General features: G+C 46.1%; 1 protein-coding gene across 1 annotated transcript in view; it reads left to right on the top strand.

Annotated features, from left to right (window-relative positions):
• LOC105504474 overlaps window positions 1-14,203 on the top strand; it is a 34,677-nt gene that overhangs the window by 2,344 nt on the left and 18,130 nt on the right. The window contains exon 2 of the mRNA XM_011931937.1: window positions 3,621-3,753. Coding sequence (XP_011787327.1) covers window positions 3,621-3,753 — 133 coding nt within the window. The remainder of the gene's footprint in view (window positions 1-3,620; window positions 3,754-14,203) is intronic.

The following is a 14,203-nucleotide window of genomic DNA, read 5'->3' as shown; positions in this document are numbered from 1 at the left end:
TATACCTGATATAAATGATGAATTGATGGGTGCTGACGAGTTGATGGGTGCAGCACACCAACATGGCACAAGTATACATATATAACAAACCTGCACGTTATGCACATGTACCCTAGAACTTAAAGTATAATAATTAAAAAAAATAAAAATAAAAAATAAAGTTAAACACAGAATTGTCATACAATGCTACAGTCCTACTCCTAGGTAATAACCCAAGAGAAATTAAAATGTATATTCGCACAAAAAAAAAATACATTTTAAAACAAAGCCTGGCTTGAAAAAAATTTTACTTTATCAGATAATATTACTGAAAAGTTCAAGAGATGTTTGGTTTCAGGCACAGCTTGAGAAGGCCTCAAACAAGGTCATCAGGATCGGGGTTCCAGTCCTCATCTTTTTGGTTGTTGTTGAAGTCTCGCTCTGTTGTGCTGGCTGGAATGCAGTGGTGCAATCTCGGCTCACTGCAACCTCCACCTTCCGGTTCAAGTGATTCTCCTGCCTCAACCTCCCAAGTAGCTGGGATTACAGGTGTGTGCCACCACGCCCAGCTAATTTTTGTATTTTCAGTAGAGACAGGGTTTCACCATGTTGGCCAGGCTGGTCTTGAACTCCTGACCTCGTGATCCACCTGCCTCTGTCTCCCAAAGTGCTGGGATTAGAGGTGTAAGCCACTGTGCCTGGTCTCTAGTCCTCATCTTTGAGCTCCACTTTCGGCCTGCTGGCTTCATGCTCAGGGCCATAGCCGGCAAGATGGCTGCCACTGCTCCTCACAGTCTTCAACTACAAGTCCCACAGATAGAGAGGTCTCTTTCCCAGAACTCCCTGCAGTAGTCAAGTTGAATCTCATTGGCTTTGATTGGGTCCAATCACTGGGCATAGGAAATGAGTTGTTCTGATTGGTACCAGCCTAGGTCCCGGTCACATGCTTCAGCACTCCAACCAGAGCACGAGGATAAGAGGAAAATCTATGCTATTTAGTTACCAGAAAAAGATGAATGGCTGCTGGGGAGCATAGGTGAGAGATCTCCAGTATACTAGACTTGAGAGGTCATTTAATATAGAGGATAAAGGCTCAAATGCTGCAGCTAGATTACCTGTGTTTAAATCGTGGCTATGGCCTTGTTATCTGAGTGATAAATTCTTTGTTTATAGAGACAGGGACTTGCTATGTTGCCCAGGCTGCACTTGAACTTCTGGCCTCAAGCAATCCTACTGCTTTGGCCTCCCAAAATAGTGGGATTATAGGCATGAGCCCCCACACCTGGCCTGAGTGACAAGTTCTATTAACCTCATGGTGCCTCAGTTTTCTTCCCTGACAAATGGAAATGATGAAAGTGTTTACCCCTTAGGATTGTTGTGAGGTTTCACTGACTCCCTATACATACACCACTTAGAAACTGTCAGACAATTACAATGTGATACCCTGATGTTAGCTGTTACCCAGGAGAAGACTTGACTCCAAGACTTCCTCTGAGGTATCTGCACTTCCTTTTTCTGGGTATTTCCCCATTCTTTTTAAATTATAAAGAAGGAGTCACGAGGTAGAGGCTGGTAGGTTTGTGGCCCTGGGGCCTCCTTTCCTTGCTCTGCAAGGCTAGGGGCGCCATCAGCATTGCCTTATTTGATGTGGAAACTCCAGCAACTTTGAGTCAATACATGTCAATAGAGTCATCCATAAAAATGATCATCAAGGATCATTTATTAACTTCACAAATGCATATTGAGTAAACATTTATTGGCTGCTTCTATGTGTACTCAGGGCTGAGGTTGCCGTGTTGAACGAACATGTGACTGTTTTCTAGAACCGCATAGACTAGAGGGAAAGACAGGCATGAAAACAGGCAACTAAAATAAAAAGGATTTATTATAGAAGTGTGTACCAGATGTCAACTCTATCTAGGATGGGGAATGGGTTCATTTTATACAAAAGAAGAGGTGGTTACACAGAATCTTTAAAAAGAAAAAAAAATGTGTGAAAAGGAAGGTGAGGAAGGGAGGGAAGTAATTCAAGGCTGAGAGATGAGCATGCGCAAAAGCAGGGCAGCGTAAAGAGTGATCTCAGGTCTCTCAGTGGGGTCTAGCTTGGGTGTCTAAGTTTGTGCATAAACTTCTAAAAGGAGGCTGAAGTTGGAAGGAAACTCAGAAGTGATGGAACGTCGCATAGATCCTTTGCAAGAGACCCAAATACGAATATACACATTCTATATGAAGCTTTGATGCCCTAGGCTTTGATGAGACCATCTAGACATTTTAACTACTTTGAAAGCTAACTGTCCAGTTCTTCTACTGCTTCCCCACAGACCTTCCAAAGCTCAAACCAAAGAAAGGGTGAAGAGCAGGTTATTGGAAACAAGAGGTGGCAGACTGAGGTCTCCAGGGTGTTTATATGGTTAGGAGAATAAAGGGTACAAGGGAAGATTCAGATAATCCACAAGGATTTGTTGCTGGGAGCAGTGGCTCATGTCTGTAATCCCAGCATTTTGGGAGGCCAAAATGGGAGGATTGCTGGAACTCAGGACTTCAAGACCAGCCTGGACAACACAGTGAGACCTTGTCTGTACTACAAATTTAAAAAATTAGCTGGATGTGGTTCCAACTACTGTAGTTCTAGCTACTCAGCAGGCTGAGCAGGGAGGATCACTGAGTCCAGGAGGTGGGGGCTGCAGTGAGCAGTGGTCATGCCACTGCACTCCAGCCTGGGTGACAGAGTGAGACCCAGTGTCCAACAGCAGCAACAACAGCAACAAGGAGTTATCGAATCCTACATGGACCTCATGTCAGGCACTAGGAGGTCCCTAGGTATCAGACAGCTAAAGTGAGCAGGAACATGGTCTGCTGGGTGGGCCTGTCCAGGATGGGGTAGCAGGCAGTGCCACATGCTGGCAGGTGGAAAAATGAGGGGGACTTGGCAAGGCCTATCAAAAGTGTTACAATTTTACTTACTTTTTATTTCTAGAAATTTATTTTAAGAAAATAATCATAGATAAGTACAAAGATTCATTCACAAAGATGTCGTCTTAGCATTTTTAGAACAGCAAAAAATGGAACTAACACAATACCCAACACTGGGGATTGAATACACAAATCGCAATTGATTTATTATAAATAGCCACCTAATAGATATATAGTAGATATACAAATGTTTCAGAAGTCCTAGTTTTATGAGAAAATATGTATTGCAAATCAGTGCATTCACAATCGTGTGATGATACCCTACGAGTAAGTCACACTCATGCATGCCCAGATGCACACACTGGATAGGGAGAAGCTAGATGTATATAGACTGAAATGACATCAAACGTTTTATCTGAGTGTTGGGATTTTCAGTTATTTTGTTTATTTAAAATTTGTATTTCTTCTTAATAAATACCAAAATTTCTACATTTCTACTATAAATAGTTATTATTTTTATAATTCAGGAAATATATATTAACACACATCCTATCTTGAACCAGTCTGGTTCAAATCGGAAATCATTCAGAAATGATTTATTTCTGAAATCAAATCAGAAATCTTCACCTCTTTCCCATATTCCTTCTCTAGTTCCCTGCCCCCTTGTCCTCTTTCCTTGACTTCACTCTGTGGGATGTCTGGTTGTTCCCCCTCTTCTCTATTTGCAGGGGCCACCGATATGGTCTTGGAGGGCCGCCCCTCCTCACTGCAGCCTGCCTGCTCCCCTTGTGCCTCTGTGTCCAGCTGGAGCCCAATGCCTGCTGTTCACTTCTCTGACTTCTGCCTCCTCAGCAGTTCTAGGTAATCCACTTGGGTGTTGGGGGAACCTACAGAAAATAAATGATAGAGTCTTTAACCTTATTATTTATGTTTTTTAAAATTTATTTTTATTAGACTTTAAGTTCTGGGGTACATGTGCAGAATGATTATTTCCTTTTTTTTTTTTTTTTTTTGAGACGGAGTCTGGCTCTGTCGCCCAGGCTGGAGTGCAGTGGCCGGATCTCAGCTCACTGCAAGCTCCGCCTCCCAGGTTCATGCCATTCTCCTGCCTCAGCCTCCCGAGTAGCTGGGACTACAGGCGCCCACCACCTCGCCCGGCTAGTTTTTTGTATTTTTTAGTAGAGACGGGGTTTCACCATGTTAGCCAGGATGGTCTCGATCTCCTGACCTCGTGATCCACCCGTCTCGGCCTCCCAAAGTGCTGGGATTACAGGCTTGACCCACTGCGCCCAGCCTTTTTTTTGAAAAAAAACAAAAACACGTATTAAGGGCTGAGAGCTGCTGGGCAGTTAGGGAAACCAGATTAACAAGCGATGATGGTGGGGCTGCCCAGCCATACCTGAGTTCAGTAAGGGAGAGGCCACACAGAGAGGACCAGAGAGGGCTGCAGGAAGGGGCGAGCCTACCAATGAGCCTGGCAGGTGGGGAGGGTTGAGATAGGCAGAAGTGAGCTGAGGGGCACAGCATGAGCAGGCCATTCCCCGGGTGTTTGCCAGGTCTGTGGTGTCTGGTCTGCTAGAGCAGAAGGTGTATGGGGAAAGACCAGAATGAAGACAGGCTCTACAGACCTCCAAATGGTCGCAGCTGTGAAGAACTGCGGGGGTTATCACCAAGGTTCCTTTGATTACCAGCAACAGAGACCCACTCAAACCTACTTACACTCAAACCACTCAGGTAAAGGGGATATTACTGCAAGTCTCGTGGAATCCAGAAAGCTTTTGGCAACAAGGCCACTTTCTTCCTAATTCCACCTGGCCTGAGGCCTCCCTGAGCCTCTGCTCCAGGATCCCCTCTGCAGACCAGCCTCCCGTGCAGGCTCACCTGCTTTCCCATGGCCCAGTCACCTTCTTATTCCATATGATCTCCCAGCTTCCCGGCTTTCCTACTCACTGCCCTAATTCTCAGGTTCTGAGAGAAGTATCTGATTGGTCCAGTTCATCTAATGTTTCTAGGCCAAAGGGGAGTGATTTGCTTAGGGTTTTTCTTCTTTGTTGACCATGAACTTCCCATGGGAAGAGACTGTGACTCTTTTGTTCACCATTGTATACCCCATACTTGTCACAGGATGTGGCAAATTGTCAGTCCTCAAAAGATATTTGATGCACAATGGATAGCCCATTTCTGGATGGATTGCATTCATCCAGCCAGCTGCCAGCATAGGTAAGGGCGGGCCTAGAAGGACGAGAGAGGCCATGGGCACAGGCAGTTTCCTCTACAGGCCCAGTGGGCATAGTGTCCGTGATCCTCATCTTTAGTGGCTCTCTAGTGCCTATAAGACCATTAGAAACTCACTGAGGTACATAGAAAATGGTTGCCATAAAGCTCAGATCTAAATTTTCAGCTTAATTTTAGCAACTAGCTTTAGCCTAGATTTTTCCGATACAAGTACCCTAGTCCACTCCTTGACTGGCCTTCCCTTACGTCTGCAATTTGATGAAATTTTCAGTTAATGATTATTTTAATGGCCCATTGTCCCTGTGTCTTTGTGAATTTCTTTATATCTTCAAAAACTTATAAATCATAAGAACAAAATTAAAAAGTTATGATTCATGAATTGGGTGAACACAGGTGGTTCAGGGTCATGAAGCCCTGCCTGGATTGACAGCCCATGAGAGTGATTTCCCTTCCAGGCTCAAGAAGGAGTAGGGAACCTCTTCCCTCTCTGGGGCCTGAAGGAGAACAAAAGATGTTGGCTTCCTCAGCATGGAGAGGGCATTGGGTCCACTCTGCAGGTCAAATCTGATGAAAACAGAGTAAACACGGGGCCTCTGATCAGACTGGTGATGGGGTAGGAGCAGGGACTCTTGGGTTTTAATACCTCTGTCTCCTGATCTTTAGAATATTCTAAAACATTCAGCTTTACTTCCAACCCTTCACGGGTGGATCATGACAGGACTAGCTAGGCTCACATGAGTAACGCATTGGGGTGAATTGTGTGGTTGGAGTCAGAATATTCTGGATTCGACCTTCATCTCTGCAGGTAGCTGCTGTGTCCCACAACCCACACTCCTCAACTCTGGAGCATCCCTCTCCTTCACCTTATGTCTGCCTGCATCTGCTCCCCAACCCTCACCTCCAGGCTGTTCTGTTGGTCCTGCATCCTTCTAGGACTGCATCATAGCGTCCCACTTAGAGATTCCTTGGCATTTGGTGACACAAGAATATTGCACTGTCCCTGCAGCCTTTGGAGTCCAGGCTTGGAGAGGTGGGCGGCCCGAAGCCCTCCCGTTTTCCCCTCCCCATGTCCCCCTGCCGACAGCACAGCCTGTAGATAGCTATGCTGGGCTCCCCCGTACCCACCTCTGTCCTGTTGTCTTAGCAACTAGACCGGGGAAGTTGGTTTTCTTGGTATCCAAGGTTACTCCATGTTCAGACAAAGGCTGCACACTACATGTGCATGTGGATCTACAGTTGATTTAGCGAGAGGAGGCTCACATTGTACATGGGTTATACAGGTGTGTGTAGGTGACATGCCAAATCTGGGTCTGATCTTGAGATACTCTTTCATTTGAATAACCAGAACTCAGGGTTATAACTAGGAACATTGGGTACCCTTTGCAATGTTTAACATGATCTCTCCCAAATCAACAGAAAGAGCTCTACTTCTGTAGGGGAAGTGGGCTTTTAAAGGAGGGGGTGTGGAAGAGGGGATGGTGGGAAGGGAGGGTGAATGTTATTTATTTTTTGTTTAGATAAGCAGATTTATGAAAGAAAAGAACAGGGCATCTTAATACTTTAGAGTTGATAGCTCTGGGTGCTGTTTCTGGGAGTCTCAGAGACCTCTTCCAAGACTGTCAGGGTCAAGCTTCTGGTTCAAGGGACACACACGGCCCACTCTGTATAGTCAGATCTGATTAGAGGCAGCAGGCCTCCATGCTGGGAGTTCCTTGGCATCTCCAACCTGCTCTATCCTGCAGGCTGGAGCTGCCTGGGGCCAAGACTCTTCTCTGGCTGTCGCCTCTGAGCCCAGCTCAGTGACACAGGTCTCTCAGGCCCATGGGCCCAGTCCAGTGCTGCTTATTCCCACCTTGACTCATTAACGTCCCTTCATGTTTTCTAAAGCAGTTTCGCAGATATCTCATATGGCCCTGCAAAAATCCAATGAGGAGGAAGGTATTATCAGGCCCATTTTGCAAAGTGAGCAAACAAGGACTTTGGGCAGCCCATTTTTTAGCCTGGAGCATTGGCTGAGCCTAGTGCCACATGCTCTGAGGCATGAGGTCCCCCTCTTCCCATGGAGGAGAACAAAAGATGTTGGCTTCCTCATCATGGAGAGGGCATTGGGCCCACTCTGCAGGTCAAATCTGATGAAAACAGAGTAAACATGGGGCCTCTGATCAGACTGGTGATGGGGTAGGAGCAGGGACTCTTGGGTTTTAATACCTCTGTCTCCTGATCTTTAGAATATTCTAAAACATTCAGCTTTAATTCCAACCATTCACGGGTGGATCATGACAGGACTAGCCAGACTCACATGAATAACGCACTGGGGTGAATTATGTGGTTGGAGCCTAACCCCACGACCTAGGAATGTGGTCCTGTGAAAGGTCATTTGCCATCTCTTGGGAAGAAGAGTTTGCATACCCTTTTTACTTGGTCTTCTCTCAGAGAAATTGGAATAAATTAAAACTATTCCATTGACTCTAGTAGTACAGTTTTCAATAAAAAGTTCATGGTTACAGCATAACCTGGTACAAAATGTAACTGGGTTGAACTGCATTTCAGAAATAGCTACTGGATTTGCCCAGATTCGACTCTGTTACACACACAACCAGCCACAGTGAAAATGGGTCATAAACACAGCTTGCATTACAGGGGCAACCAGATTTTGGACATGGCACCAGGATCTTTCTTTTCCTCCCCACTTTATCTTTGGCTAGGCTTCACACTAGCACAACCAGACCTTTGTTCTGCTGCCCACCCTGCAAAGTCAGTAGTGCTTATTATTCTTGTGTTCTTCCTCCAGCTATACAAAAGGGGCTTCCCTCCTACCCTCTAAATCAAGATCCAAGCTTGAACTTGAAGGATGAAAGAGAAAATAAAATTGAGTTGCCTTTGGGGGGTTAATTAAAATTAATCCTGGATGGAATTAATGGCTTGAATGTCATAGCTTTCCCTCTCACTTCCCTTCCCCAGTGCTCTCCTGTCCCACACCCGACTCATATTGCTGTGACACCTGGTTTCCTGATGTGCTGTTGTAGCACTAGCTTCTCAATAGCCTTTACTTAGTGCATCCATTCTTTCCAGTCTGTACTTCCCAACTCAGTTGGTCGTTTGTTCATCGGGTTAACACATTTATTGATCTTTTGCCGTGGGCCAGGCATCGTGCTTGGGATGCAAAGATCCATTCATGCGATCAATCAGTCAATTAATTATCAATATTTTTTGAGCAACTATTATGTGTTCTAGGCCTCAGTTTATAACAGAGAACAAAACAGCCTTTAGAGTACTTATAATCCACAGGGAGAGTGGTGGAAACAAATGAATAAATTATATACCTAAAGTATATACTATTAATATGTTAGTTACGTGCCTTGAAGAAAATAAAGCAGGGAAGAGAGATGGGGAGTGTTGGGTGGGGCATGACAATTTTAAATTTTGCGGTTAGGGGTGGCTTTACTGTAATGATGGCATTGAGTTAAAAGGCCTGAGTGAGAGGAGGGAGTGGACATGGATATCTGAGTGTGATAATTAATGTTGTATGTCAACTTGACTGGGCTAGGGGAAGCCCTGATAGCTGAGGAAACATGACTTCTGGGTGCATCTGCGAGGGTTTTTCTGAAAAGGATGATCATTAGAATCAGCAGACTGAGTGAAGAAGCTCCACCCTCATCAATGTGGGCAGGCACCATCCAATCCATGCCATTGAGGCCCCCAGGAGAACAGAAAGGCAGTGGAAGGGCAAATTAGCTCTCTGCTTGAGCTGGGAAACCCATCTTTTCCCATATTCAGACAACAGAGCTCCTGGCTCTTGGGAGATCAGATTCTGGGACTTACACAAGTGGCTACTCTGTTCTCAGGCCTTTGTCCTTGAACTGGAACTTAGTCCATTAGCTCCCTTGGTTGTCAGGCCCTCAGACTTGGACTGAATCACATCACCAGGTTCCCTGGTTCTCCAGACTGCAGTTGACAGGTGGTGGGATTTTTTGGCTTCTGTAATCACATGAACCAATTCTCATAACAAATCTCTTCTTATATATCTCTATGTATCTTGTTGGTTCTATTATATTTCTCTGGAGAATCCTGACTAATACACAGGGGTAGAACCATCTGTCAAGTAAAAGGAACAGCCATGCAAAGGCCCTGAGGCTGGAGCATGCTTGGTGTGGTTTCAGACCTGCAGGGAGGCCAGTGGGTATCTCATGTTCAAGGGGGAAAGTGGTAGGAGAGGAAATCGGAGATGTAGGGGATGGAGGCGGATTATATAGGGTTTATAGGACATGTAAAGGACTTTGGCATTGACTCTGAGTGGAATGTGAGCCATCCCGGGGTTTCAAGCAGAGGAAGGATATGATCTGCTATGATGGAAATTGACTGGATGGAGGTCAGGAAAGGGAAGAGCATGGAGGTAGTTGAAAGGGCACTGTAGCAAAGCATGTGAGAGACAAGGTGGGTCAGGATGGTGGTGGGGCATCAGGAACCTGGTTATGTATGCTACATAGAGGATATGTGACAGGATTTACTATAGATCAGATATGGGATGTGAAGAAAGAAAGGAGGTATGACTCTAAGGTTTTAGGCCTGCACACTGAAAAAGTAAAAATGAGACACAACACCTGCCCTCAAAGAGCTCACAGGCTAATGATGGGGACCTCAGATAAAGGAAAAATTTGCTCTCATAGAGGAGGTGCCATGGTGAAAATCTGTGCAGGATGCCAGGGAGGAATCTGGATAGCAGAGGAGGGGCCATGAGTTGAGTCCTGAAGTGGGAGTAAGGAATTGCCAGGCCAGCAAGGCTGGGGAGGACATTGCAGACTAAGAACCCAAGAAATGAAATGGAGAGTCAGTCAGTAAGCCTGGCAAAAGAGGAAGTAGCCACTGGTGAGTATGAAAGCCAGTGTGGCTTCAGTGTTGCCAGACTCACCCAATAGCCATTCCCAACCCTCTCTCCTCTGACATCTTACCATGACAGGAAAAGCTAACTCCACATTTTCTTCATCTTCTTTGTAGAGAGAAGTGACCATGAGACACAGTTCTAGACAAAGACTTTTGCAGCAGAAATGTGATTTGCTCTCTGCATTAGTTTGTTCTCATGCTGCTAATAAAGACATACCTGAGACTGGGTAATTTATAAAGAAAAAGAGGTTTAATGGATTCACAGTTCCACATGGCTGGGGCTGCCTCACAATCATGGTAGAAGGCAAAGGAGGAGCAAAGTCATGTTTTACATGGCAGCAGGCAAGTGAGAGAGAGCGTGTGCAGGGAAACTCCCCTTTATGAAACCATCAGATCTCATGAGACTTATTCACTATCATGAGAACGGCTTGGAAAAGACCCACTGCCATAATTCAATTACCTCCCACCAGGTCCTTCCCATGATATATGGGAATTATGGGAACTGTAATTCAAGATTTGGGTGGGGACACAGCCAAACCATATCACTCTCCTACTGAAGGAATAGTCATTGTTGCCAGGCAGGAACTCTTCATCTTGCTTGGAATACACACATAATGTGGAGTTGCAACCAACAGCTTGCAGCCCTGAGGTGGTAACCCACAGGCTAAGGAACAGGATATGGAAAGTTAGGATGAGAAATAATCTTTGATGAGGGTGAGCTGCTGCTCCAGCTCTGAGTGCCTACTTGTAGACTTCTTGTTATGTGAAATAATTAAATGTCTGCTTGCTTGAGCCTCTGTTAGTTGTATGTTTTGTAAGTGCCCAAAGAAGAGCCAAGAATGGCTCTGACTTGTGGGCAGCTGGGAACCACAGAAGGGTTTTGGGAATGACATGATCTGATTTTTACTTTAGCAAGAATTTTTGGGCAATGGTATGGAGAAAGTTTGGAGATGGGAGGCAGGAGGCCCAGCTGGAGACTGCTACTCCCCTCCGGCAGAGCTCAAGGTGGGCCATGCCAGAGTAGGGCAGCGGTAGGCCCTTTCCACCACCCACTACCTTGCCTGCTCCTCAGGCCTCCAGCACTGACCTTCTCCTTTCCACAGCTCCTATTTTGGTGCTGGGCTTTCCATCAGCCTACCTCAGGGGCCTCCAAGGCAGCTGATGTAGCAGGCAGCCTTGCTTGCCTTTCCTTTGGCCTCTGAGACTCATGACTTCCCTGGATTCTGGCCACATCCATCCACATCAACGACTGGAGGACTGTGTGGGTTGGTAGGCTCTTCTCAGTGACTAAAGGGCCTGATTTTAGACCAGGCCCTGCCTTTATCATGCTGGGGAGCCTCGGACAAATTGCTTTTACTTCTGCAGGCCCTGATTCCTTTCCTCTGAAGTCAGGAGTGTAGAAACAGAAGGTCTCTTGCTGCTCTAACTTTCTGCAATCCTGGGATCCCTGCCCTACCCAGGAATCAGATGCACCACTGTCAACATGGTGGGCTGGGGGCATCTCCTGGAAGCAAACTGCTCCCAGATGGTTTCCTCCACTTGATGCCATGGCATGGTGCCTGAAAACCCACCATTGGTCAGTTCATTCTTTTGAGTCCTGAAGACCTTCAGATTTCCTATACTTTCCTACTGTGCATATACTTCTGGAGAAGATGTGCTTTAATCTCTTTCTACTTCTTGGTAGAGGGAAAGAAAAGGGAGGGAGTTAACAAGAATTTATAAAAATTGCCTACTGTGCTGACTAAGAATCCCTAAGCCTAGCTGGGAAGGTGACTGCATCCACTTTTAAACATGGGGCTTGCAACTTAGCTCACACCCCACCAATCAGGTAATAAAGAGAGCTCACTAAAATGCTAATTAGGCAAAAACAGGAGGTAAAGAAATAGCCAATCATCTATCGCCTGAGAGCACAGCGGAAGAGACAGTGATTGGGATATAAACCCAGGCATTTGAGCCGGCAACGGCTACCCTCTTTGGGTCCCCTCCCTTTGTATGGGAGCTCTGCTTCCACTCTATTAAATCTTGCAACTGCAAAAAAAAAAAAAAAAAAAAAAAAAAGCCTACTATGTGAAGAACATAGAGGCAAGATGGGGAAGAGGGGGCATTAATTGGAAAAGTCCAGAACTAGACCACCTCATTTAGAAAACCACTGTCACTGAGGCATCCTCATGTCTGGCCTTCTCTCCATTAGCCCCTGAGCCACCCACAAGCCTTCCCAGCTCACACCTTCAAGGGTTCTTTTGTTTGTTTGTTTTTGAGACAGAGTCTCACTCTGTCACCCAGGCTGGAGTACAGTGGCGTAATCTTGGCTCACTGCAAACTCCACCTCCCGGGTTCAAGTGATTCTCCTGCCTTAGCCTCCTGAGTAGCTGGGACTACAGGTATGCACCACCACACCTGGCTAATTTTTGTATTTTTAATAGAGACAAGGTTTTGCCTTTGTTGACCAGGCTGGTCTTGAACTCCTGACCTCAAGTGATCCACCTGCCTCAGCTTCTCAAAGTGTTAGAATACAGGTCTGAGCCCCTGTGCCCGGCCCATCTTCACTGGTTCTTAACTCATCTTCTTATCATGACCTCCCTCCCTACTGCCCTCTCCTCATCTTAGATAAACGTTCAGGTGACGATGCTCTCATTTCTTTTCAAGGCCTTGGAAGCCTCGGCCAAATGTATATATTATTTAAGAGGGAGGTTATATGAAGTGCTGGAGGGCAGTATAATTTTTCTCTAAAGAATTCCATCCCCTAATGCACATACTCCCTAGGCCTCCCAGTTGCGTCAGTTGTGTGATGTGACAGCATGGACTCGGGTAGACCATGGAAGAGCCAGCTGAGGTTTCAGTCCCCAGTGGAGCCTCTAAATGCAAGAGAAGAACAGCTAAGAATGTGGAGGTCCCTGTGTGCCTGAAGCTGGGGAAGTCTTCAGCTTGGGTGCCTCTTCCACACTTGCTCTAAGCACTGCCTTTATTTATGGGGAGGCAGGAAAAGGGGCAAGGAGAAATCCTAATCATTGCCCTTGCCCACCGTAGAGGCTTCTATATTGCATAACAAATGACCACAAACTTAGCATCTTTAAATGACACCAGTTCATCATCTTGAAATTTCTGTAGACCAGAAGTCCTGGCACGGCATAGCTGGGTTTTCTGCTAAGAGCCTCAGAGCTGAGATCAAAGGGTCAGCTGGAGCTGTGGTCTCATCTGGAGCTCTGGGTCCTCTTCCCAGCTCGCTCAGGTTATTGGCAGAGTTTACTTCTTCCAGTTTTCCTGCTGGCTGTCAGCAGAGTGGCTGTCAGCTCCTAGAGGCCTCCCTCCAGTCTCAGCCTGTGGCCCCCATAGGCAGTTCACAGCGTGACAGTGTGCTCCCTTCTTTGAGGCCATCAGGACAAATCCGTCTCTCCAGTGGGCTAAGATGGAGTCATGTGTAACATAAAGTAATCCCAGGAGTGACTCTCCTGACATATTCCCAAGTCCCACTCACATTAGGGGAGGGGATGACATGAGGCATGTGCACAGGGAGGGGGTGGGCGGGGGAGTCAGGGGAGATGGGAATCTTGGAGCCATCCTTGGTCCTGACCACCTCCCACCATCTCCTGTTCCCCTTCTCTCCCATCTGCTCTTCGCACCCTTTGGGATTTAGTCTCTAGGTACATCTTACCTCTAGGAAAATGTAAGTCATGTTCTAGAATGGGAATTTTATTGTCAAAAGGGAATTTGAACTGAACCAAAAGAATTTGAACAGAACTGAGCCTACCTCTTTGGCTAATCTGAAGTCCACCTGATTTGTTTACCAAAATAGAGGATTCACTATGTTGTGACCAGTGCTACTAAATGCTTTATGTACATGATTTTATTTAATTTCTTGGTCATCTGTATGAGAGGAGCATTGGTGGCCCCATTTTACAGATGAGGAATCTGAGATTCAAAATGGACTCACTTAGGCTCACAAAGGTAACTACAGAGGAGGTAGTTTTGTCCCAAGGCCCTGCTCTTCACTGGTGCCCATCTTACCTCTAGCTATGACTTCATCTTGGGGTGGGCAGGGTGTGGAATGAGGAATAACAAAGCCACCTCTCAGAATGACATTCCTCCATTGCATTAAATAGGAAACCAGTGTCTTCTGCAACCATCCGGGTCTGGTTCACCAGCCAGCCCCCTTTGGTGCTCTCTTCACAGCGAATGATGCCTGATATTTTCAAAT

The sequence above is a fragment of the Colobus angolensis genome, unplaced genomic scaffold, assembly GCF_000951035.1.
Source record: "Colobus angolensis palliatus isolate OR3802 unplaced genomic scaffold, Cang.pa_1.0 Scaffold121, whole genome shotgun sequence".
Lineage (NCBI taxonomy): Eukaryota > Metazoa > Chordata > Mammalia > Primates > Cercopithecidae > Colobus > Colobus angolensis.
This window is presented reverse-complemented; position numbering and strand designations above follow the sequence as displayed.